The sequence below is a fragment of the Ambystoma mexicanum genome, chromosome 6p (genome assembly GCF_040938575.1).
Source record: "Ambystoma mexicanum isolate Mex_15411 chromosome 6p, UKY_AmexF1_1, whole genome shotgun sequence".
NCBI classification, from domain to species: domain Eukaryota; kingdom Metazoa; phylum Chordata; class Amphibia; order Caudata; family Ambystomatidae; genus Ambystoma; species Ambystoma mexicanum.
Genome location: NC_090935.1, coordinates 1,235,998,671 through 1,236,026,082, shown reverse-complemented (window position 1 = coordinate 1,236,026,082; position 27,412 = coordinate 1,235,998,671). Strand labels below are relative to the sequence as shown.

At 45.4% G+C, this 27,412-nt stretch overlaps 1 protein-coding gene across 4 annotated transcripts in view; it reads left to right on the top strand.

Moving 5' to 3' along the window:
- Positions 1-27,412, top strand: part of LOC138510333 (transducin-like enhancer protein 4) — a 507,737-nt gene that overhangs the window by 376,476 nt on the left and 103,849 nt on the right. For all 4 annotated transcript variants that reach the window (XR_011280364.1, XR_011280365.1, XM_069625899.1 and 1 more), the window contains 4 exons: positions 12,220-12,339; positions 13,276-13,329; positions 14,292-14,444; positions 27,235-27,340. Coding sequence is in view for 2 of the 4 variants with exons in the window: in XM_069625899.1 (XP_069482000.1) it covers positions 12,220-12,339; positions 13,276-13,329; positions 14,292-14,444; positions 27,235-27,340 (433 nt within the window). In the remaining 2 variants the exon portion in view is untranslated. The remainder of the gene's footprint in view (positions 1-12,219; positions 12,340-13,275; positions 13,330-14,291; positions 14,445-27,234; positions 27,341-27,412) is intronic.

The window sequence follows — 27,412 nt, the reverse complement described above, 5'->3', positions numbered from 1 at the left end:
GCGCTACTCCTCATGCTACCGCATGTCAGAAAAAATACAATCTGAGGGTCCTACACGCGTGAGGGATCATGGGTACAGTGGATGTCACACTAGGGATAGTATTACTGGCACGCCCTGTGTCGACGCCCATTTTCGAGTTTCGAAAAACAAACTAATACTCTGCAGCTTCCACTGTATTTCGTCCTATGCACAGCATGTGAATCTAAGCAGATACAAGCATCAGAAATACGATTATGGTGAGTAATGTATCCCATATATATATATATATTCGGGTTCTGTAGACAGACTTAACACTCACATTAATTGTTGAAATTCAATGATTCTGTAGGTCGCTGTTCTGAGTCGCTTATCGCTTGATGTGCTTTGCACTCTGAAGTGAACTGTTGTGTGTGTGTGTGTGTGTGTCTGTGTCTGTCTGGCAGACGCACCCCGTAGCAGATTTTTGGGGGAGGAGAGAGTTGGCGTGCTGCTGCATACTGGGACCTACTGTGCTCTATCACAGTCGATTGCCTCACCCTGGTGTGGTGCAGTTTGTTGCGGTGCAAATGTCCCAGAAACCATGCATTCTAGGGTTGAGGACTGGTCCTTCTACGACCACATTGATGTTTTGCCGATTTCAGGAAACCGTCTCATGTGTGAAGGTGCTGAAATCCAGGGAAAGGGGTGAGGTGTCCAAATGTCATATAGCCAGTAATGTCCAGAGGGTCCTAACTGGTAACTATGCAAAATGGAGTGCAGATTGGTGAAGCAGTGTGAAATTGTATAAAGAACAACACTTCGCTGGCCACAAGCCCACACATGTTCATTTTTATAAATATATATATTTATATTAACGCAGAAAATCTCTTAGTGTGTTCCTTGTACAATTCCACACCGTCCCACCAATCTGCAGCACATTTTGCATGCTTACCTGTTGGGACCGTATGGACATTACTGGCTACATGACATTTGGACATCCCACCCCTTTCCCCGGATTTCAGTCCCTTCACACATGAAAGAAACGGTTGCATGAAATCGCTGAAACATCAATATGGTTGTAGAAGGACAAGACAAAGCTCATTTTAAGCGTCTCAACGTGAAGAACACAACTTGAAGTCCTCGATAACCACGTTTCAAGGCTGTAGGATGCACTATTTCTGAGATATTTGCAATGCACTGCACCTCGCCAGGGTGAGGCGACAGGTTTGCTGAGGTTGTTGATAGGCCTGTACGAACTTCCTAAACCAATAGGGCTCGTTTTCCGATTGCCACAGCAAGAGGCATGAGGCAGGGGTACGTACTGGCCCCATGTCTCTTTAATTTATATATGGCCGATATAGGTGCCTATCTTATCCAAAGGCCCTGGCCTCTCCAAAACCTATACATCTTCGCCCTCTACGGCTAGTTTATGCAGACGATTTTAAAATTTTGGGTTGCAACACTTGCTTGACAGCTTTTCTAATTTTGTGAAAGATCACTCTTTGTCCATCAATCCTGTCAAGTCAAAGTTAATGCAGCGGTCTTACTGTAGGATAAAGGTCTCCTTTAAGTGGCACATACAGAAGGGAGTGGGTGGAGAGGATCAACTCTTTCCTGTATTTGGGCTTCTTGATTAACTCTTAAAATGTTAAAACATCTATTTCTCCAGCATGGGGTCTCGCATGGATTCACATGCTCATGAATATTCCCCGTCGTCAGGCTGGGAATCCTCGGTAAAGAAAAAATCAGTTTCAGTTTTGTTTCTAAACTATCTTTCGACTAGTAACCAATCACTGGTCTCTGGGTCATACTGCCCCCAGCCAATGACTGCCCTCTACCTAAACCCCTCCTCTGGCAGCCATCTTCAGATTTTTACCACACGTTCAAGCGTTGGGAGTCCTCGTGCTATAGCTCCCAAGCTTTTACTGTGTTTTTTCAAAGAGTTTAATCTCATTTTTTCGGTCAATCGAGCCTCAAGCTCCACCGGTTCTACTTCCGATCAACGGGGACCCAGTTTGGAATTTTCTACGCCCCTCAAGGGCAAAGTTTTCATCGAGTTACGCTTCTTAGAGGATTCCAGAAGACCTTGAGGCCTACCCCGTGAACATGGCCCAGGACAAAGGAAGCTCAACGCCCGGATCCAAGCTTTTTAGGAACTTCCCTGGATGCGGATTGCAGAATGTGTTCAAGGAGGACGTGCATTCTAGATGCCTCTACTGCCTTCACGAAGACAAAACGCACGTGGAGAAGGACTGTGCGTTTTGCAAGAACATGTCAGAACGGACCATGCGGGATCGGCAGATCCGCCTCAGCAACTGGCTCGAAGGGAAGAGCCCAGCAGTAGGTCAGAAGAAGAGGTCCGAGTGGTCTTCTAAGTCCTTTGAGGGTGCTCCGGCGATGGGGGCCCAACAGAAGGCTAAGCACCGCAAGTCCGTGGGCACCGGGAGCGTCGAACGGTCGGGCTCCTCGGCTGCCAGGCAGGGTGCACTTTCACCGACGCCATCAGCCACTAGCCAACATTCTGGCTCGCGGAAGAGAAAATCAGAGAACCCGGATAAGCTCCTGGAGAAGCCCCGGTCGATCCCGACGGAAGCAGCCGAGGGGGAGCGAGGCGGTGACCCTCCCCCCAAGGTGAAGGCCTCAAGCGCGCCAAAAGTCGTGAAGGCCTTGATTCACCCGGCTAAGGCCTCTATCGAGGGAGTTGTGGTGGCCCTGGCGAAGCCTGTGGAGGCTCCCAGAGTTTCCCTGCAACCACGGAGGGAATCCTCTTTTCAGCCCATTGATAAGACCCCCGTGAGAACCCCAGTGGAAAAAGATGGGGTGGGGAGGCAGTGGCCATCACAGACACGGATATACAGCCTCTGAAGAGGAGCTGGCTGGAATCGTGAAGATCCTCAACAAGAAGTTCGAGGAGGTCTGGTCCCACGGGAGGGATCCCGACGAGGCGGACGAAGAGAGCAATGGCGGTGCCGACAAGGTTCCCGTGGAGGCGGAGGATTCCACTCCCCAACCATCGCGCCCGTCGCAGCCGGTACCCGAGCCACGGGACAACTCGGGAGCCATCTTAATGGCGATCCAGGCCTTATGTACGTAGATGAGGATGAGGTTGCCCTTACCCTCAACGGACGATCCAGCGGAGCCTGGCCCATCGGGGAGCCCTCCAAGCAAGCGGAGGAGAGTTCATCCCCCCGCTCCTCCAGCCATCGCGGCCCGAATAGCCTTCATCTCCTTCCCCTGACCCTAGGGAGGACACGGGTACAGAGACGGCCACGATGGGGACAGATGAAGACTGTGGTGACGACGGGATGGTCCTTCCATCACCACCCCCTCGGGCCTCCCCGCCCGACGAAATTGGCTTCTTTCACGCCATGATTGCCAGGGCATCCGAGCTCTTCGAGCTCTGCCCCGAAGAACAGAAGAAGGAAGGTTTCCTCTATCAACGGCGTGAGGCCAAAAGGAATACGGTCCTCTCGGTCCTGTCACTTGACGACATCTGGGACGAGAGGCTGTTGTTCTTGAAGAACCCGTCCACAACCCCTGCCAAGAGAGACCGGTACAAGAAGAAGTACCGGGTTCCGAATTCTGCCCCTCTGTGCCTTAGGGCGCAGCCGACCCCGGATTCGGTCGTCTCGGCAGCAGCCAAGAAGGCGGCGACGGGGACTACGGCTTCGACTTCAACCTCCCCCCCCCAGACGGCAAGGGGAAGAAACTGGACGCCATGGGGTGACCGGTCATCTCGTCAGCCGCGGCGACAATTAAAGTGGCCAACGCCCTAGCGATAGTGGCCCGTTACGACAGGGAGCTTTGGTTTAAGATAGCTCCTCTGCTGGACTTCCTCCCGGATGACAAGAGGGCAGAGGCCCTGGAGATCTTGCAGGAAGGCGAGGTGGTGTCGGACCATGCCATAACGGTGGCCACGGACATTGCTGACACCGGTTTCCGTCAGTTGGGCAACAGTGTTTGTCTTCGACGACGTGGTTGGCTCAACGGGATTTCCGCCAGGACGTGCAAACAAGAGTTTTGGACATGCCCTTCGACGGGAATAACCTGTTTGGCAAGGCAATGGACGAATCACTGCAGGCCATCAAAGCCGACACAGAGATGGCCCGGGCCTTGGGGGTTTTGCAGCAATGACGGCCGCCCTTTTGGAACTCCGGAGGCAATTAAGGTGCCTCGAGAGGATGCGGCAGCGGCTCCTCAACGTTCCGCAGGCGGCCCGCTCCTCGTCGCAGGAGGCCTACAGAGGACACGGCAATCAAGGAGGAGCTTGTCGTCGTCGCCAAGGAGGCGAAGGTGGTAAGGCCACTGCCAAGCAGGACTGAACTGGCCGTAGCGTCGGGCCCCCACCTAAGCACCCTGGTGGGAGGCCAGCTGGCGAAGTTCATCAGCGTGTGGGAGTCCATCTCCACCGACTGATGGGTGCCGGATGCCCTGGCCCGCGGACACACACCCGAATTTTTAAAGAAGTGCCTCCACATTCCACCCGTGGCCGTGGCCAGGAAGGAAAACCACGTCCCACAACTGCGGCTGGAAGTAAGGGCGATGCTGAAGAAAGGAGCCATCAAGCTCGTCCCAAAGAGGCTCCGGGGCTCCGGAGTATACTCCTGATACTTCCTCGTAAGAAAGAAAAGGACACCGAAAGTTTCTCAGATTCGTAGTCCAAGGGCGGCACTACCAATTCAAGGCCCTTCCCTTCGGACTGAAGTCGGCACCCAGGGAATTCACCAAGTGCCTAGCACCAGTGGCGGCGCGGCTGCGCCTGCAGGGGATCCACGTCTACACCTACCTGGACGATTGGCTCATCCGAGCAAAGACAAGAGATCTCGCCGTCGGGCACACAGCGAAGACCGGATCTGGGATTCTTCATCAACTTGCCAAATCCTACCTGGTTCCATCGCAGGTCGCACCGATTCTCGGAGCCAAGCTCGACACAGTAGCCCGACTGGCCTCCCCTTCGGAGGAAAGGACGAAGGCCATCATGGGAAAGGTGCAGCGGCTGTTGACCATGGACGTGGCCAGGGTGAGGTCCATCAAGTTCCTTCTCGGCATGATGTCCTCGTGCATCTTCCTAGTGTGCCTGTGCAGACTGCGGACCACTGCAAGAGTTCCTTGACGCCCATTGGATGCAAGCGGCAGGCAGCTACGAAGACAGGATCTTGCTAAACAAGACCTTCCGCCAAGCAATCCGGTGGTGGGGCACCTGCGCGCATCTGGCGGCGGGTGTGGACTTCCAGACCCCGGCGCATCAGGGGACGGTGACGACGGACACCTCCCTGGAGGGATGGGGAGCGCACACCGGAGATCTCCACGCAAGAGGCCTTTGGCTCCCGGAGGAGAGGTCGCTCCATATCAACATACTGGAGCTCCGGGCCATGTTCTGGGCCCTCAGGTCGTTCCTTCCGTCCCTCAAGGGCAAGGTGGAGAGGATCTTCACCGACAACACCACCACAAAGTTCTACATCCGGAAGCAGGGAGGTACCAGATCCCCAGCCCTATCCAAGGAGGCGCAGGACCTGTGGCACTGGGCCGTCGCCCAAGGGATGTTTCTGGTACCCTTCCACCTAGCAGGAATAAAGAACACCATCGCCCACTCACTCAGCAGGGAGCTGCGTTCGTGCCACAAGTGGGAACTACGACAGGATCAAGTGGATCTGCTGTTCCAACGATGGGGTAATCCCCAGATCGATCTATTTGCGATGGCGATGAACACCAAGTGTCAGAGGTTCGCCAGCAGCTTTCCCCAACCGGGGAGCATGGGCAATGCCTTCTCATTCCCCTGGGACGACCTGTTCCTGTATGCGTTCCCACCGTTGGCGTTGCTGCTGCGACTCATCAACCAACTCAGACGGTCCCGAAGCAGGATGATCCTCATTTCACCGGCGTGGCCGAGACAGATCTGGTTCCCGGACCTTCTGGACATGTCGGTGTCCCCCCGACCCGCCAGTTAAACTCCCGACGGACGCCGATCTCCTCGTCGGAGAAGGAGCCGCCATCCTCCACAACGACCCGGGGTCCCTGAACTTGCAGGCCTGGCTCCTGCAGCACTAGAGTTTGGAGGGTACGATATCCCGCCGGACTGCAAGGAGGTGCTTGCAAAGGCTGGGGGACGTCCTCGACTCTCAAGTGCTATGGACATAAGTGGAAGAGGTTCTCTGTCTGGTGCCGTGCAGAGAAGATTAACCCTCTGCGGATTATGGCCCCCCAGGTGCTGCCGTAGCTACTGTCGCTGGCCAAGGCGGGTCTAGCCCACGCCTCCATCAAGATACATCTAGCTGCGATCTCCCGCTACACCAGATCTCCAGGACGATCATCTCTGTGGTCCCATCGTCTGGTGAAGGAGTTTATAAAAGGATTGTTCCAATCATTCCCGCCGGTGAAGGCTCCAGCCCCGGCGTGGGAGCACCACGTGGTGCTGAGCAGGCTCATGTTGCCGCCATTCGAGCCTCTGCATTCGACAACGTTGAAGTTCCTCTCGTGGAAGACTGCGTTTCTTGTGGCCAACACCTCCGCACGACGAGTGGGAGAGATCCAGGCCCTTTCCTGTAAACCTCCATAACTGACTTTCCACAAGACGAGGGTGGTGCTGAGGACGCACCCCTCCTTCATGCCCAAGGTGCCGTCGGACTTCCATCTCAACAAGCCCTTGGTGTTACCTGTTTTCTTCCCGTCGCCATTCGTCGCCGGCTGAGAGGACTTTGCACTCGCTGGATGTAGCTAGAGCGCTGAAGTTCTACGTTGACCGCACGAAGAGCCTTCGGAAGACATCACAACTGTTTGTGAACTTTGGACCTGTGTACCAAGGGAAGGCCCTCTCGAAGGCTTCTATTTCCAGATGGCTCTCCGGCTGCATCATGCACTGTCACCGGTTGGCAAACCGACCGTTGCCCGGCCGTCCGAGAGCCCACTCGACCAGAGCGATCGCTGCTACCACAGCGTTTGTCTGGTGTACGCCTGCTGGACATCTGCAGGGCTGCCATGTGGTGGTCGACGCACACATTCACGAGATTCTACTGCGTCGACCGGGATTCTAGGTAGGAGTCCACAGTCGGCCAGGCAGTGCTGTGCAACCTGTTTGCCTGAAGGTGGGCCTGGTGAGGAGGTAAGAGTTGCTTAATGTTGAGTTGATGAAATGCTTAATGTTGAGCCTTGCCACCTCCCGTGGTTGTGCATGTGTGTACTGCTATGTATTCTTATGTTCATGAGCATGTGAATCCATGCCAGACCCCATGCTGGAGAAGGAACTGCATGGGTCTGGCATGGATTCACATGCAAACCCTCCCTCCTACCCCTCTGCGGCTCTTCACTTGGTCTTACTGCCACTTTCCGTGCTACCAAATCTGAAGATGGCTGCCAGAGGAGGGGCTTAGGTAGAGGGCAGTCATTGGCTGGGGCAGTATGACCCAGAGACCAGTGATTGGTTACTAGTAGAAATACAGATCAGAAACGAAACTGAAACTGATTCTTTCTTTACCGAGGATTCCCAGCCTGATGACGGGGAATATTCATGAGCATGTGAATCCATGCCAGACCCATGATGGAGAACAACAGTTACAGGTAAGTAACTTGTTCCTTGTTCCTGGTTGCACACAAAGGCCTTCAAATTAGCGAAACGGTTATCTAGAGTGTACTCGAGATATGGCAACTTTTCCCTTTTGTCAACAATTCTTATGAATCAAAAATTGTCCTATATGGGATTGAAGTCTATGATTTGTGAACAATAGATTATTTGTCATTCTTGGAAGCCCTCATCTGGAGAAGAGTTCTTAGTCTCCCCACTGTTGGGCTAGAATTGATGTAGTGACCCTGTGGGAGATACACAACGCTTGTCCTCTTGGTATTAGGTAACCCACCTATTGGTATAGGCTGGTACTACACAAGTTAGTAGTGTGAGTGAGCAACCAGGCTTTTCATGAGGGGTAAATGTGAGTTGTAGAGCTGTAGCAATGAAATCCACCAATACAAGTATCAGGTGACACTTAGACTCAAGGTTTTTGTTATAAATATTTATTTATTGAACAATAGTTTTTAAATAAGCATTTTTTTAAAAGGGCAATATATGCAGAAATCAAATACACTTCACATTACTTTCTCAGAATCAGCACAAGGCAAGTACATACTCTTTTTAGAGATGCTTCCTACACCCTGAGGTGACTTCACTAACTAGGACAGTAATGGCATTTTTATATCACTTGACACTTTTTGAATTCTGAGGTTTTGTAGAAAGGAAAGGTTATAGGAAGGAAACAGGTTAAACCGGTTCTCAGAGCATGTGAGCACTTTAAATCTTCCAATGAAGTCTAGATAAAAAAACTTTCCCAGCAGTATTAATTTAAAACCAATGCATCGCCTATGAGGGACAGTAAGAATCAAAGTCAAATGGTGTAGAAGAGTATGTAGGGAGCCAGGACAGCCAAAGTCAACTGGAGCAAGTCTATGGAGCTGGGGCACTTCTTAGATGGTAACAGTCTTGCACGAAGTTGGAGAGTTTGTTGCAGACATAAATCACTGTAGGGTCACAAGCTGTTAAACTTGTGAAGGGTAGAACTGAAATCAACTCGCAAAGCAGCTATTGCAAGTCTCAACTGTGAAGATCAAGCTACAGACACTGAGGTAAGTACCCCAAGTCAGAACAGTACCTTAGGTTAGAAGAAGAGTAGTTCAGCTGGCTTCTGTCTGGTTGCAGCGATACAGATCCTGTGTTCCTGGGCCTCAGTCGTTGGGACAAGAGGCCGCACATCTGGGTACTCCTGCAACAGCAATTCGAATGATGGCGACAGCTATGGGCTCTTTTCGTATCAGCAGCACTTCACGTTTTCAGCGCTTGGTAAACAGCACCACCGCAGATCTTGTATACCGGTTGGGCTTCCGTCACTCCTTTCTCTGGTGAGGGAACTTGAGCTCTGGTCGTCCTGCTTCTGGAGGATCCTGGGGAGACTCCTGGAGCTTCTGGCTGGATCACAGACATTCCACTAGACTACGGATTTCTCGACCCCTGGCACTCTGTTCCTGCAGCATCAAAGAAGTACAGCCAATTGGGGAAGGTCTTCCAGTGAGTGGAGTTCGTCTCGTGGTTAGTTGGTCCCACTAACCCAAAGGAAGAAGTCTTCCCTTCCGGAGCTTCACTTGTCGATCAGAAAAAGGAGTTTCAGACAGCAGCTGGGCTTTACCACGCAGTTCAATGGTCCAGGAGGATGCAGCAATTTTCGTTTACGGTTTCTTCGTCGGGGTGTTTTTCCCAGTGGTTGACTCTCTCATCAGTCCCAAAACCCTTCCTTTTAAGTAGGTTTCTAGCTGTCACTCAAACTGCAAGGACAGCCAGCCAGCCAATCAGAACTGGGTTCATTCGGGTTTCCCAAGAGACAAAGGACAGAGGAGTTTAGGGCACCTCCCTCACTTCCTGCCCTTGCAGACACATTGGAGCCAGAGGCGAGTTTCAGTACTGAAGCCCGCCAAAGGTAAAGTGAACAAAGGGCTCAAACCTGGCTTGGCATGCAGTGTAAAACCCAATAGAAAGATCTCACAAACAGAAAATGGTGAAAAAGGAACACTGGGGCCATTTTGATACTCGTCACCCATGGGTGCTATACTGCAGCGGAGTATTCAGCCTGCAGTAGAAAAGCACAGTGGAAGGGAAATTAAACCACGGACACCAGCCATTTAAAGTAGTGAGGGTAACATACAAAATATCACATGAGTAAGTAGGAAAAGGGGCTACTAAGTAACCCCCCAGCACTCAACATAAGATGGGGTGTGCTGGACATACAAAGAGAAAAGGGCAGTAAAGTCAATTTCACTTTACTATTCTTGGTAACTGCAGTTCACCCAAGGAAAGGTATTTAAAGCTTATAAGAAATCTAAATGATTTCTCTGTGACACTGCACCGAAGGTGTTGTGTGTCACCATACAAAAAGTAGATGCCTATGGAGTTTGTCGGACTCCAAAAACGAAGGAAACGCATAATCCAAATCAGGTGAAAACACACGAGAGAGTGAGAAAAAGAGCTCACTCACTCCAGGGTTAGAATTTAAAAGTCCTAAAGTCCAGCAAAAGAGCTGGGAGTCTATAAGGTTGAAGGGAATAAGCACATAAATGAGAATTCCCTCCAACACCAACTTCAATTCCTCATTCGGCAATTTGCCATGAATTAGGCCTAATGTCTTTAAAAGCCAGAGCCTATTAGAGATAGTTGGCACTGTGCAGGAAGGTTCTGGCCCCAGTGGACACTTTGCTTTACCTTGATCGTAAGGTAATATGCCAGGAAGGGGGCTGTGGGCATTGAGTGACATTGAGGAGCTTTCTCTGAAGCTCCTGACTGGGATTGGTTGTGGGCTCTCAGACCTGCTTGGGAATCCACGCAAGGTAAGGCGAGCATTGTATAATGCAGACTGGGTGCACACAGTGGAGGAGTTTTATCAATATCCCTCGATGATTCATTTAAAGGGCGATTATAAAAAACGGGGTACATTAGCCCCTTTTCTCTAGATTTATAGTGGTGAGCCTACACTTAATCTTTATGCGTTTTCGTTTGAACGTTGTCTACACAAAGGAGGTCTGAGTTAGATATGGTGCTGTAAATGAGGAGCTCCTTCACTGCAGATTCTGTCGGGATGGGAGACAAAGGGAAACGTTGCAACATCTGTTGTTATTCAGCAATTCCTCTAATTATTGTCAGGATCCACGACCTCTTTTGTGATTTCGGTAGTCACTTTCCTAAGATCTTTGAACATTGATGCTGAATTCAGGAGATTATTTGCCCACTTTTGTTGTGATCTTTGTATTAGTCTTTTAAGATCCATCTGTATCGATGTTGAATTTGGATGATTTTTGTAGTGGTTTTAATAAAATGTGTTTCTATTCATTATTTTTGTTCATTGTTAAAGGTTACAATTATTTTGTAACCAATAAAAAATGTTTTCTTTTAATAGTGTTAAAAAGAATGGTGCACATTCGTGCCCCAGGAAAATAGCAATAGTCTGTTGCCTGCCACCTGCCTGTTGAGTGTGTGTCACAAAAGCAACCACACTTTAAAGGAAAAGAGAAGGGTTCTCCTTGTGTCACTGCAACACTCAACTTAAGTGGGCTTTTATGCTACCATGAAGAAACAAAACTGGAAAGAAAATGGGAGGTGCTCTCCATGCACTGGTTACCATAGGAGCTAACTACCAATGCACTCCAACTAAGTGACTCGAGCAGGTGAGGCAGGTAAAAAGGACCTTCTTCACCCCAATAATCAGTTTGGAACCAAATCACTAGCAGATCTGCTAGGGGACTCCATTGATGTCAATCGAGGAAAGTTGCCAAAAGAAAACCTTTGACCCCAGTGTCTATGGCATTACAGTGACACGTGCCACTAGGTTTGATCTGTGAAGGAACAACATGGGCTATGTGACTTGAATGATTATTTCTGCCCCAGGTCTCATGCGTTTATTGGCAAGGCGTTGCTCAAGAATAGTTTTAGCTTAATTGAGTTGAGTCGCTCCAACTACCGGGTCACAATGTTCCAGTAATTTAAAGTAAAAGAACATGTTGGTTCTTGTGCTGGTAGTCCCTGTCCCTTCAGAGACGAACCATCAATCCCTATTTTCTCATTTGAGATGTTTGCAGGGATAGGGTCTGGGGGGTGTACACATTTGAAGGTTGAGCCTGTCCAAATCATTAGTAGCCCTAGAAATTGGTGTTCTAGTCCCAGTACTAAAAATACAGCTATCCCAGTAGTCCGTAGAAAGGGAGACATGTACTATCCGCACAAGAGGCACTTCTGTTACCAAACTGTACAACCTGGGAAAATCGCCTCAAACAAGGGAAGTGCTGAAATTAGAAGGAATCCTCTGTCTGGAGAATTCCATGTACAATTGGCATGGCAATTTTCAGGTGTGCAAGGATGAAGGCTTTGACTTTTGTGCTTCGATATCTCACAGGCTCCACGCCTGACTGTAAAAGGCATTGAAGAGCTGGAGATGCTATTTGCAGATGATCGCCGGCCTTCCTTTGTTGACTCGAACATGTGTAGAGAGAACTTGAAAATACTGGAATTCATTTTGTGTCCATAAGCACTATTGTACTAGAAAAGTAATCCTACTGCAGTTGTGCAAAATAATCAAAGATATCATTCTGAAGTTACTGTACATTGCTCCAGTCCACGTTATCTGGGCGACACCGTAAAACCTTGTTTCTCTCCCTCAAGTTACATTGTAGCATGAAATTGCGTTTCTTCTATGGAATAATATATACGGTCACATTCTCGTCCTCTTCTTTTTTCAGAGCTCTTCTGTGTCTCCATCGGCAAGCTTTAGAGGTGCAGAGAAGCATAGGAACTCGACTGATTACTCATCGGAGAGCAAAAAGCAGAAGACTGAGGAGAAAGAAATAGCAACTCGATACGTATGTGAACGGCTTTATTTTATCTGTAGGATAGACCACTAGTGCATGATGCAAGGTCAAAAAACAAAACTCTGAGCCAATCCAGTGTTGCTGATTTTATGTCTCACCTTGACTAGACTGGGACTAGATAAAGCAACTCTGAAATTCCACCTTATTCCCACCATTTTAGACCTGTTCATTCATTTGTGGCATCAAAGCCATTGTGGAATACGGGAAAACGGCCACAATGCCAACATTGTATCAAACCCTTTTAGAATTGCTCTCAAACTTTAGTTTCATTTACCAGCTTTTTTTCATGCCGACCTCCTTGATTTCTGTACTGGATGTTGACTTTTAAAGCGCACGTTTAAAAAATATTAACATTTCCCAGTTGTATCACTTTACATTAATTTAGGAGATTCATATCGGGTTGTCTTCCCACTAAGTTCCCTCACTGGGCATTAAGGCAGCAGACTGGCCAACGGCTGCTAAATTGGCTGTAGCCAATCAGGCTACCTAAATATCTCATAATAAATTGGTTTACAGTTGGTCGGTAAAATGTAGAACTTGATAATGATTAATCAGTTTACATAAACGGTTAAGGACAGTCTCCAAAAATAATATGCCAGTTCGTCCACTGTGATTGAAATTTAGTCTCTTTTACATGGACTTGAGAGCAATGCAGGTTTCAGATCTGTAAAAGGCGGAAGCTAAGGTTTATCTGGACTACAAATGTGATTAAATGTGTTAAACAACGTTGTATTTGGTTAGTCTACATACAGAAATGCTCCAATCAAAAGTATACTTAGTTACATGATTTTGCTTTTTCAACTTAACAGTGGTGTATCAACCTGTGTCGTTTGCAAAAGGTGAACTGTCCCTATACATATGTGGCCAGTATGTATTGACATATATCAAAATAGGGCCTACCAGTATAAATTGTTGTTTTCATTGTAGGACAGCGATGCAGAAAAGAGTGATGACAACTTGGTCGTTGATGTTTCCAATGAGGTACGTGTGCTAGCTTTGTGTAACTTCAGTAATGTGTAGTACATTTTTATCAGGCTTGTTGGCTGTGCTTGGTTCTTTGTACTGCTCCCGTTGGACGGTAGTCTGTGCCTGTTTTACACATGTTCCTTAATGACGCAGGTGGCGCCCAATTACTGCAAGCAGCTTGCACTTGGTTTAGCACTTACTGGTGAACCATAATTTTCCATGCTTTACTCTGATCTGGTCTTAATTTAGTTGTAGTCCATGAACTCCATCATTCTGTCACATTAATCGGATGATTTAGTGACAACATTAAAAGCAAACTGTAGGAATAGAAAGCAAACTATGGCAAGATCGTATTTCTGCCTCTGCTCAACTGTCCCAGAACGCTTTCAGAGCACTAACATTCTTTTGACATGCATATTTCGGACATACATGGGATGTTTCATGAACTTTCACAGTCAAACTGTAAAGAAAAGAATCCCAACCCCAGATATTTGGCAAGTTACAAAATAGCCCACTGGGTTAAAACAGTCTCCTAATATTACTTTGCTTCCCCAGCATAAATGTTTGGCCATGCTACATCAGAATTCTTTTTCGACACTGCAAATGCTGACCTTGTGTGTGAAGCCATCTTGATCACCAGTCGGAGGAGACAAAAAAAAACACAGAGCGGTTTGATGCCGATTTGCCGTGTATAAGGCTAGAGCAAAAACAAAGATATGCATGAATGAAGGTCATTCTAAAGGCAAACCCTTCTTTGGTTGCTGGTATTTGGGGGGAGCTCATCTCTTCGATAAGGACTGTGACTATAAAGACTGAGGATGGTGATAACGTGCAGTTGTAAATCCTCACAGAATTTTGGACTCTTATCTAATTGAGTCTATTAGCGTATGTTAAGCAAAATAAACGCAAGGATTTTGGGTGGGTTAAATGTTGGATTATTTTGTTGCTGAAAGGTCAGTTTTTATTTCTCTTGGTAGGACCCATCTTCCCCCCGAGGGAGTCCGGCACACTCGCCACGGGAGAATGGTTTGGACAAAGCTCGCCTTCTTAAGAAAGATGCTCCGATCAGCCCAGCCTCTATTGCATCCTCCAGCAGTACACCATCTTCGAAATCCAAAGAGCACGGCCTTGTAAGCCACCACTTCTTTATTAATTTTTCGGGGTGACAGAATCCTAGTGGTGCCGTGCAGGAAATACTGTTTGGCTTTCCCCATTGACTTGTTTTACTTGTACTGCAATCTCCCCTCCACAGTATTGTTTGTTTTGATTCCTACCTCGTGATTATTGTGATGCCAGCAGCACACCACAGACCGCAATCTTAACCTTCAAAACGACTCTTCTCACATTTGGCCAAATTGATGTCCACTTAATTTACCTTCCTCATTTTACCTTCTGCATGCACATTGTTGTAAACTCTGCTAGGATTTCCAGTGTGTATCAGATCTAGATTAGCATTTCTTGCACAGTACTGCCATCCAGTGGTTTGATCCAGAATAGTTTGCAATTTGTTATTATTTAAAATAAAGGCTGAAGTCCTAGGCTCCAGTCTAGTAAATGTCACAATCCCTTCTTGGATATTTAGTAATCTAAGAACTATTTTGCTAGTCACTTGGGTACAAACGATTTCTAATAGTGAATTTCAAACGATTGCCTACGAAGATTGCTGACAATATTTTGGCTGGAAAATAATATTAAATAGTGATTGTCAAATTAGAAATCCTTAAACAATTGCTGCCAACTTTTAACGTTGTCAGGCCCCACACAAAGATAGCTTACTTCTTTGTATGTTTATCTAATCCCCTGCTGATCATTGTTTCACAGGGATTCTTTTGTGCCCTCCATTAGCCTCATCTTAAAGTGCTGATATACTGTATGGAGCACTTAAGCTGTACAACCCGAATAGTGTTTAGATTCTGAATATGGGTATTATTAGGGCAGAATGCCCTTTTTTTGGCCCATGTTATGGGGCCCTTAAACGTTTTTTTCCCGTTTTATATAGGATCTCTCACTTTCTTTTTCTGAAATCCCCCTGCCACCAGATGTTGGGTAAGATTTTAGGTTAGTGGCAAATCTCTCTCACTTGTGAGACCCCCAGACATATTTGATGGACTGTTGATTATTTTTCCTTATATCTCAGTGAGTGGGAACGATTTTCCACACTCACATATCCTTTTACTCTTTCTATGGGTGTCATTTTTAAGACTTTTCTAAGTGTCTTTTTGATTTTTTCCTCTGACAACTTTTTGGCATTTATAGTCTATTGTTGCTGGGTTGCCCTTTGGGACTCCCCTTTTACATTTTCTTTGGCTAAACGTGTGAGAGCTATAGTTCCCAAGTGGTAAAGAGGGATTTTCATCCCCTTTACATTTTATATAGTGAGCCAGCACACCCCACCTTATGTGGAGTGCTTGGGGGGGATACAATGTATCCCCTTTCTTAATTACCTGTAACGTTTTTGTTACAATTGCAAGTTTGCATGAATGGCTGGTGGCAGTGATTTTACCTTTATGACTTTTGTTATTTGTACTCGTAGGCTGTTAATTAAGCCTCGGTAATGCACAGAAGAGATACATTTTTTTTAAATGGTGGGTGCCTTCTTTTTTTGCCGTTTCTTGCTTGCTTGTAGTTTCTGAGGTTTTCCCCTGCCATTATAGGCAGGAATGACCTCAGTGAGAGTTTTGTCTGTGGCGGGAACCCTTTCTATTCTACGTCAAGGCTGCAGAGTGTCTGAGAAGGCAGGAAGCGTGGGAGGAGTCCAAACTCTGCAGCCTTTTTGTCTTTCACCTTGCCTGAAAGGAGGCCAGTCTCAATGGGGGGGGGGCTTGCTGTCCTGACAGCCAGACTGCTTTGTTCTGTAAAATGCAGGGAGGGATTGCAGAAGTTGTGCTGTAGTTCCTGTTAAATGCTCTGAACCTGGAAACTGCTGACAAGTCAACCACTGAACCTGAATCCAAATCGGAAGATGCTGAAAACGTGGCTGAGACGATTTCCAGCGACTGGAGAGCCTGCTGTGTAACTGGAGCCTGCTGTAGCCCTTCTTTCCAAGCGACCTGGGGATTCCGAAAACGGCGACCCATAGCCTGGTGAGACCCACTAGAATCAAGAAGACCTGTATTTTGAGCCGTCCCATGACATGCTGTAACCTTGTTGGGCTGCAATACCCCAATACCTTGCGCCGTTGGGACGTGCACAGTCTTCTGAATTCCGAATCGAGCTGAAACTTTGGTGGGACCCTGCTCAGTGTGCTGGACCAGATTAGAGACGGGGATCTGACAGCGATTTTTCAGTCTTCTCCTGGCTCCTGAAAGGGGTGGCAAAACCACAGAGTTGCATCCGGCCGTGAAGAAACTCTTGCCTGTAGCCTTCCCTGTTGATCCCTGCTGCAAAATCCCTTCCAGTGTCCTGTCTTTATAACAAGGAATTAATCGACCTGGGTTTTGGTTGCAGATCGTGAAGTTTCCCACGCTGCAATTTCTTCATCGGTGCTGAGGTACTGTGTTGGCTGGGGTATTTACTTAACTTAAGCATATGTGATTACTGTGTAGTTTTGTGAGTGTTTCTTGTGATTGGGAGGCCTCTCATCCAGTTCACCCCGGCCTACTGCTAGAATCCTCCTAGGGTGTCTTCTCAGAAGACCCTGGGCACTTTCACCCACTCTAAAGTGAAATACTTACTTGTATGAACAGTCTATCTCAGGAACACTGACTTTTGCTGCTTCTGTGCCTATTCTGACCTGTCTGTTGGACACTAGAGACCTAGTGACCTCCCTTCTGCCACTGAGAACATTTATGCTCCAAGATTAGGGAAAGACCAAGGTGCGGGACTTTTGCATAGAAAAGAGAATAAGTGTTTAAAAGTGTACTTACTTGTGAAAGAGATGGTTGGTAACCTCACTCTGATAGTTGAGCAGTTAACAACGTTTTTACTTACCCTGAATGTGTTTTGCCATTCTGAAGGGTATATATATAAGATATACATAAGGTTATTTTACTCACCAGTGAATTGGATGTGCCTCTTCCCAAAATTAATGCTGTTAGCTTCACTTTACTATTTCTTTTAGGATATAAATGTAAAAGTATACCAACTAGGTCTTGCTTCCCCAAACCTGCTGTTTAGCCTGTTTAGATTAAGTGTGTCTTAGGTTTGACTTACCTTGAATAGCTGTGAGCCATCCTAAAATAAATTAGAGTTATTGCTTACCTTAATCTGTGTTCCACTCATCTGAAAAGCAACTGTAATTGAATATTACACCATAAGGTCTTACTCACCTGGTAGAACTGTGTGTTGTCCTGAAGGTAGTTGTAGGTTTAATTCAATTATAATGAAACAACCACACTGCGCAATATCGCCTGTAATGTGTAGTTCTATCATTAAGAGATATCAAACAAAAGGAACAAACAAAGCAACTTCTAGTTCAGCCAGTGTAACAGCAACATAAGCCTTGAGAAAGAGCATGCGCTCGAAACATGTCAGCTGAACTAGAAGTTGCTTTGATGTCAGCTGAACTAGAAGTTGCTTTGTTTGTTCCCTTTGTTTGATATCTCTTAAAGATTAAACTACACATTAAGGGCGATATTGCGCAGTGTTGTTGTTTCAATATAATTGATTTCTTCTTGACTGTGGATCTGTAAGCAGAGGCTCCACGCCCAGACACAACCACCCGCAGCACATACCCGGCAATACGCCAGCATACATATAATCCCAGTTAGGAGCGCTGGGCTCCCAGTTATTTTCTGCTTCTAGTGGTTTACCTAGTTGTAGGTTTATACTGTTCCATGAATTTGTGTTCTGCTATTGAGAATAGTTCCCTGGTAAGAGGGTTGGTTTACTAAGTGATTCCTTAACTGAGTGTCTACTACCCTTGACTTACTGTAAAGTAATCTAAAAGTAACTGATACTCCCCATGAATAGATGTGTCCTATACTAAATGTGTTGGATATGGTCTGATTTCCCTAGAAATGCTGTTAGATTTCTGAACAGGGTCTATGCTTTGGTGTACTTTAAAGCATTGTGTTGTGTTTTTATAATGTGTTTTCCGTTGAACCCTTGGTATACTACACGTTCTTTGTACCTTCCTACAACCCTCTCTCCCCCCTAATATAAACTTGACTGCTCAGTCTATGGCTCTACGCTACCAAATACTCAGGTGGTACAGCCTTATACTAAGAGTGGAGTTTTGTACTGTCTGTTGTATAGTTTTACTAAGCCCATAGTTGGACTTCAGAAAAACTGTCCTAACACAGGAATCTTTTTTTTTTTGTTTAAGTATTATCCTGTGGTAGCCTGAATGGCTTAGTGGTGCTTGTTATGCACCTTATTTTATCCCTAGGGTCATTAGATAGTCCTACAGAAGTTTTATTTGTGGGCCTTTCAATGGGCCCTGCACCCTCTATAGCTGGTTGCACTGGTTTAGACTGACCATTCGCCTTAATGAGCAATATAGTGTGTGTGTGTGTGTGTGTGTGTGTGTGTGTGTGTGTGTGTGTGTGTGTGTGTGTGTGTGTGTGTGTGTATAATATTCAAAAAGATGTGTTTAACAGGTGTCTACGCCACAAAACGGGACAAAAAGAACCAAAGATATATCAAATAATCACGTTAAAATGTATTTTTATTATTAAATCTATAGAGTTTAACACTCCTAAAATGATCAATTCACATAAAACTAAAACATTTTGTTGTGTTGCATTACATTTCTGTGTAAAGAAATGTGTTGGTACCGTATTTGACTGTTGGTTATTCTTGTATCGCTATTTCTGGGAGTGCAATGATACATTGGGGATCTCGTGCTATAAGTCTAATAGTATCTCAAATTTGGGTGACCCTCTGGGCTTGTGGTTGAAATGTAAAGCGCTTTTCTTCCTCCCTCCAGCGGCTATATGTAATGAATATTGCACAGTTGTTGCTGGTCTGGACTAGTGTGGTGGGGATGTAGAGTGACTATTTGTGCATAGCATTTCTGGTCCTGATTGTGCCTATGTAAATGTTTTCCGAGGTTCCTTTTTTCTCCCCAAACCTTTGCATTAGTTGTATTGTACTTACCATCCGGTACTGGGCATATATTTAGCTTCGGAGTGGGCAAGCTCTGACATTGGCTAATTACTGTTTTTAAACATCCACTGTGTCTAAAGAATGTATTTGAACCTCTAGATACTCTGTGGTATTTTCTTTTATTATTATTAAAAGTGTGTATTTTTCAGAATACCAGTATTCTCTGTCAAACGATTGTACTTCACTTCCCATTGAGTTATGCCTCGCTGCTCTGCCACTTTTGAGAGTTTGGTCTTTCTTTTGGTTGGTTTGTTTTACATCCCCCACCAAGGTGTTTTTATAGCGATATTGCATTTCTCCAAATGCTTTAATAGGTTTTCATAACATTTCATTGTATAGGTAGGAATATGCCATGCCTTTTGAACACATTAGGTTAATAATGGTAGCTGTTATAATTATGCAAACTGTACTGCCCTTTTGGACCTGTCGACCGGGTGGGTTTGCACCATAACAAAATAAACTGATACTGAAACTCCTGTACATTGTTGGGGAAGAATGCCATTTTTGCAGTTCTTTTGACTAACTTGAATGATGCCTCACTTTTTGGATTCCTTAGTGTGACTACCTTTGTCCTTCCAGTCAGTCTTAATCAAAAGCATAACCCAAAAAGTGTTTTTGTGGGCTCTACCTTATGACTCTTTAGGCATGGTGACCCCCCTCTCTGTTAGTCATGTGTTTGTTTTTTGGCTTTGTATAAAAGGGCTTCATTCGGTGGACACCATTTCACCTGGTTGTGTTCTTTGTGATACCCCACCCCTTATTACAAAATTGAGGTTGTCTTTGTTTGCTTCAAATGTGTTGTGGTCGATGTGTGGAGGTGGCCATTACTCAGCATGACACCAGTTATGACTTTAAAATGCGTTGCCTGTCCAGGATAGTGAGATTCCTTTCCTTTGTTTGAGAGACCTTACAGTGTTCTTTGAGGGATGGTTTGCCATTGCTTGGCCATGCCTCTGTAGAATGCTTGATGTGTGATTGGATGCTGTGCTGACTCAATGCCTCCTGTGGTAGACAAAAGGAGGTCTCCTCATTCTCTCATCTTGTCTATTGGTGGAGCACTGTTCCTGCATTCCTTAAAGGCATGCTTCTCAAAGAAGGACCAAAGCTCTGCACCAGAATCTGCTGATTCTCCACCAAATCTGCTCATTCCCCCTTGTCCAGTGTGTACACCTGGATCACAGCTCCTGCTCGACAACCTGATGTCCTTGAAGCTCCTGACTGTCTTAATTTCCGGATGCAGAAGTGGGAACCTTTTTGGTGCAAGGAACCTGAAGACTCTGATATCTGGACCTGAGTTTTTATCATCCAAAGGCATGAGACAAGCACCATGGTTCAGCCTGCGCACCTCCCACTCCCCCAATCCCCATCCAGGAAACTGCATGAGAATGTGCTGCCCTTTGTCTGGCAACCACACCCCAACCTCTCCTTCTGTTCCTTCTTCCGTGAATGGCACCTCTGCGGTGTGACACTGCAAGCAAATATTCAATCATCATCATTCTTCCCAGATGTCTCCTGAAGCCAATCCGAGTCTCAGAAGCCGATTCCTGTGCGGAATCCTGCACCCCACATCGCCTACTATCACAAAATACTGCTACTTCGCCTTCCAGTACTTCTGGCTCATACCCTAAACCCGGGAACCACTAAATCGTCTATTGCTCTTCGCACAGGTCTTGGAGTTCCTCTTGCACCGGAATGTCGTCCCTAGAACCTATGCCGGTCACCAAACAGCATGCACAAGACCCCCTTTTCTGGAAACTGCAAAACTGCTTACTGCAGAACTGCATTTTGAGCACGGGGTACTGCTCTCCCAGTTCTCCTGCACTGCTGCAGCGTCCTTTGTTCACTTGAATAGTCATCTCTGGGTCTTCAGTGGTCTTCTGTGGCGTTAATTCCTACAGAAATGGCTCCTTTCAGCATTTTATCAAGAGGCAACATTTTCCCAAAAGCCCGCCCAAATCCACACTCGGTTTCCATTGGTCTTACTGAAACCTCTCCCACCCTATGTAGAAAAAGTAGTTTACTTACCTGTGACTGCAGTTTTCCTTCTAGGAAAGACTCATTATTGAGCATTTAAGAATTTTGAGATGAGCACAAATGATAATCTATATTTATTTTGCAAGCCAAAATCACACTCACAATCCAAAATGTGCATAACTCCAAATGCTGGAGTCAAAAAACCATAATCTAAAATATAGTTACCATTTGTCCAAACACCTGATCATAATCACAAACTGATCATATATCTAAGATGTGATTCTTAGAACTGCGGTCCCTTGCCACAAAAATCACACAATTTGGACATGATAAATAACTGGTACATCTACCATTACATCATCATTGTTTGCTAGGGATCTGGCCTGGGAAGCGTCCCTGCACCCATTCCACCAACACTCGATCAGAGAGTAGTTGCATCTTGGGGTCTATCAGCTCTACTAAATAAGGTCAGTCCAATGAAGTGTGCATCGTAACTGTTCTAAGAATCACATCTTAAATGCAACAAGAACCAATGAAAATAGGAATTATGTATGTGGTATCAGACTTTAATATAACTCTATCTTTTTCCATTTTATTCTCCCTCTTAACTCGTACAGATTAATAATCTGCAACAATATATACAAGTTCTGTTAACCTCGAAAAAGCCAAGTATGGCGAAACATTGGAAGTGCTGTCCAATGAGTTATTGTTGGATCAGATTTCATTTTTATTTTTGATTAGATTGTGATTAAGTCAGTTGTTTGGACCATTCTAACTATATTTTAGATTTGATTGGATCAGATTCTAATTATTATTTATGATGCATGATCAGTTTGGGATTATGATTCAGGTATTTGGACAAATGTTACCTAACTATATTTTAGATTATGATTTTTGACTCGAGGTATTTGGAGTTATGCATATTATGGATTGTGACTGATTTTGGTTTGCAAAATAAATGTAGATTATAATTTGTGCTTCACGCAGGTCTTCTGATAAATATGCATTGTAATTGAATATCTTATAAGAGCGCCATAAACTATATATATAATGTTATCTGTTGTCCCTCTTTCCCTAATTATCTAATCCACAGCGCTTAGGATTCGGGTCTATTATTTTACACTATTTTATAATTAGGTTGGGTTGAGTGTCCCAATCACCAGCCCCTGCAGCTATAGTGGATTTCATCTCCTTCCATGTTTAGTGTAAAACGTAATTTAGTGTAGCAGTGCCCAATGTCGCTTTATTTAACACTTAACCTGTACAACTCTTTGGAGATAATTTCTAGTTACCCATTACAGTGTTGCCTTTGTTTTATGAGGTGTACTTGCCTGCAAGTGTAGTGATTTGGCTCTTGCCTTTTCTTATATAAAGATTGTATTATTTTAAAAATATCATGCGTGTCATTCACTCCCCTGTGTACATGTTAAACCACCCTGTTCACCTCTTGAGAGTAGTCATGAGCTACTCTGCCACACCACTTGGAGATGCTGGACTTCATTATAAGTATGCCGGTCCAGAAACAGCGGTGCCGGTAAACTTACAGGACCGGCATACTACAGGTCTGCCTGCTGGGCCGCTGGGCCCGACAGGTCGGACCCTGCCAGGCACAGTGGCCAAGGTAGGCATACTGTCACGGAAGCACCGGCACCGTTAACAGTTCCAGTGCTTACGTGTTCCCCATTCCCATAGAGTCCTGTGGGACTCCTAGAATGGGGAATTAAAATGTACCGGCGCCTGACTTCCTGGACCGCCGGGTTGTAATCCCCCGGTGGTACAGGGAAGTCAGGTGCCGGTAAATCATTATGGGTCTGGCGGCAACCCGCTGGTAGCACCGGCACGGTTACCGCCAGACCCGTAAGGAGCCCGCTGTCTTAAGAGCCTGACCACAAGGCTTAAGTAAAATCTTCCTCACACATACTTCATTAGCGTAATGTAATAATTAGGGGGGTTCTGTACTAATTGAAATGATTCTTCTGGCCGTTGTCTTCATACTATCTCTAAACTCTATGGTGAACTACAGTATTACATTTTATGCATAATCAGCACTTATAAGGTGTGCATCTTGAAACCTGTTTGAACGTTGTATACCATATCATTGCTATATATTTGGGGGGTAATCCTCCCTTATGAGTGCATTGCAATCACCTGCACTCACATTCCACCCTGCCGCTACTTGTAGTAAATATTTGTCTACGCTGATATTGCTATGTATTTGGGGATGACCCTTCCTTATACGAGTGCACTGAATTCACCCACTCTCTCATCCCTCCCAACCTCTCCTAAAATGTCAATGCCTTCTGTAGTAAATATCCTTTTAGGGCTGTGGCCGGTGGTGCTTTATTGTTTTGTAAAACGCCAGTATTCTGGGTTCCATCCACTGCCCTTTCTGATCTGTAGTCACCGAGATCTTTCTTGTTACAGAACTCGTGTGCCTGCACAGAAACCCCACTCGCCTCTGTGCACCAAGTTCCCTCACAATGTCTTGAGAAGTCGACTGACCCCTTATTATTGTGTGAAGGCTATGGGCCGTTATGACGTCGTTGGTCATCTGTAATTAGTTATTGCATGCAACCAGCGACATTAGTTAGACACCTTCAGATGTAGAGACAATCCTGTAATAAAATTATGATTACTGCTGTATAAGGAACTTGTGCACTCCCATGTATGTTTATGGTATTATGTTTGCTTTCCTAAATAAAAAATATATTTGACGTCAGATTAAAAATATGTCCTTTTCCTTCATAATACAGTTTTGTTATTTTGTTCCCTACACCATCAGTGTGAAATGTCCTCTTATATTTATTAACTGGGACTTTTTAAATGTTATGTCGGCTCTAGCATTTTATATTGACTGAGTGCTGAGCTGCTAAGCATGTAATTGCAGACATTAATTTTGACATTTCATGTTCAATTCGTTCTGTCTTTGGATAATTGCTTGCTTGGATGTCACCTTGTTGTATTGCACATTTCCTGTGCTCCTGTCTCACAATTACTTCTTTATGGCTGGTAAAGAGAATGTTCCTGTCTGTGATAATTCCCTTCAACCCTAGAGACCCCTAGCTCTTTTGTTGGACTTTAGGACATTTTAATTTAAACCTGGAGTGAGTGGGACCTTTTTCTCCCTCTTTCATGTGTTTTGAGCGGATTTGGATTTGGTGTTTTCACTGTTTTTGGAGTCTGACCAACTTCATAGGCATCTGCTTTTTGTATGGTGACACACAGCACCTTCAGTCCAGTGTCCCAGAGAAATCCTTTGATTTCTCATAAGGTGTAACTACCTTTTCTTGTGTGAACTACAGTTCCCAAGAATAGTAAAGTGAAATTGACTTTACTTACCTTTTTTCTTTGTAGACCCAGCACACTCCATCTTATGTGGAGTGCTGGGGGGGGGGAAGAGGAGTTACCTGCTAGTCCCTTATCCTACATTCCCATGTAACATTATGTAACCCTCACTACTTTAAATGGCTGGTGGTAGTGGTTTCATTTTTCCTACCATTGTGCTTTTCTACCACAGACTGAACCCTCAGTTGCAGTACAGCACCCATGGATGACCATTTTGCCATTTTCTGTTTGTGAGGTCTTTCTTGGGTTTTACTATGTGCGTCAAGGCAGATTTGAGCCCTTTGTTTGTCTTGCCTTTGGCGGGCTTCAGCACTGAAGCCCGCCTCTGGCTCCAGTGTGTCTGGAAGGGCAGAATGTGAGGGAGATTCCCGAAACTCCCTTGTCCTTTGTCTCTAGGAAAGCCTGAATGCAACCAGTCCTGATTGGCTGGCTGCCTCCCTGCTGTGTGATGACAGCCTAGGCTGTGCATGAATCGAGAGAACTTGCGTGTGTTTTGGGACTAGAGTCAGAGTAGACCACTAGGAGAAAGACCTGACGAAGAAACCGTGAACAAAGCTTGCTGCATCCTCCTGGACCTTTGAATTTCCTGGTGAAGCCCTGCTGCTGCACTGAAACTCGTTTTCGTTTAGAAAGAGAAGCTTGGGACGTAATGTCTTCTACCCTTGAGTTAGTGGGACCAACTAACCCAGAGATGAACTCCACTGGACCATCTTCCCGGACTGGCTGTACTTCTTCATTGCTGCAAGAACGGAGTGCCAGGGGTCGAGTAATCCGTAGTAGAGTGCAACATCTGAAATCTGTCTAGAAGCTCCAGGAGTCTCCTAAGGATCCTCCAGAAGCAGGACGACCAGAGCTCGAGTCCCCTCTCCAGAGTGCAGGACCCAAGGAGTGAAGGAAGCCCAACGGGTATCTGAGATCCGTGGCGGTGCTGTTTTGCTAAGTGCTGAAACCGCAGGGCTGCTGAACCGAAAATATCCTGTAGCTGCCGACGACTTCCCAAGTACCTCCACAGGAGCCCTCTAGACGTCCCCCCACAGGGTATGCACCGCTGTAGCAGGACAGAATCCAGCGGGACAACTCTTCAAACCAGAGGTGCTTTTTTTAGACTTTACTTACCTCATTGTCTTTTAGCTGTGCTTTTCTCAATTGGGAATTGTAGTGGCTTACCTTTTAGGGTTGACTCCAACTCTTTTCCCAGACTTAACAGCTTCTGACCCTATGGGTGGTTTTCTAACAAACTCTCTTACTTTGTGCATTCTAAGACGTGCCCCAGCTTCATAGACTATTTCAAATTGACTTTGGCTGTCCTGGCTCCCTGCAGACTCTTCTAGCCGTTTGACTTTGATATTGTTTGTCCCTCATAGGTGGTAGCTTGTTTTAGGCTTTTACTGCTGGGAAAGGCTTGTCTAGATTTCATTGGAAGATTTAAGTGTCCTCACACGTACTGAGAACCTGTTTAACCTTTTTTACCTTCCTTAAACTTTCCCTTTCTGCAACCTCAGAATCTGCAAAGTATAACTATTGTGTTATATGCTATTAGCATTATTGACCTAAATACATTTGACCTAAAAAGAACAAAAAAAAATGATTTCCTTTCTAAAAAAAAAAAAACTTTTGTTGACCTTTTTTCAGTCAAATTTGATTAAATATATATATGGTGGTGGGTAAAGATATAGATTAGGTTGAGGGGAACTTTGGGGGTTTGTGGTTGGTCTTGTTTTGATTCTGGAATGTATTTTTAAAGAATATTTACATTGTTACATAAATGTCCTTTTTAAAGAACGCCTATTTAAAAATGTGTGTTAATTAAATAAATAACTATTTAAACACAGCACGTGCCACTTGCTGGCTGCACTACCACTGTTTATTGCCCCCATTTTCTATTTTTTTTCTTTATTATTTATCTGCTCCGCACTTTCCACTCTCCCCCTTCCATGCACTGTTTCCCTTTTCCCATTCCCAGGCACTTGCGCATTCTGAATGGCACTGGGCCTAGTAAGATTGTTGTTGTTGTGCTGTGTTCTCCCCTTTTCCCCCTCCCTTGACTAGTCGCGCTCGGAAAAACTTGTGTACGAGCGCGATACAAATAAAATATATCATATCATTAAAACTGAAACCTTGAGTGTAAATGTTACTTGGCTACTTGTATTTACGGATTTCATGATGTGTACAGCTCTGAAGTTCACATTTAACCCTCTTGGGATAGGACTGGTTGCTCAGTTACACTACCAACTTGTGTAATACAGACCTATACCAAAGGGTGGGTTACCTAGTACCAAGCAGGCAAGTGTTGTGTAGTCTCATACAGAGCGACTGCATCAATTCTTACCTAACAGTGACCTTCCTATTTAAATGTATAGTTTATATTGTAGGTACTTTGTGAGTTGACTCAAGCTGAAATTCCTGTTTTTACAGTATTAAATGTAAAGGGATACACCAAAAAGCAGATGCAAATTAATTTATTATTTTTGTATGGTTGAACTATTTTCCTCTTCAACATACCTGCAAATGTCTCTAAAATGTTTGACTCAGGCTCTTTTTCACCCGATCAAGAATGAAAAGTCAACGACTCCAGTATCAAAATCGAACACTCCAACACCACGCACTGATGCTCCAACACCAGGCAGCAACTCTACTCCAGGGCTGCGGCCGATACCCGGTAAGCCATTTTGAGAATGTGTGCAAAATATTAAATTTTGAAGTTTTGCAACGTGTGCCATTGGGACATTTA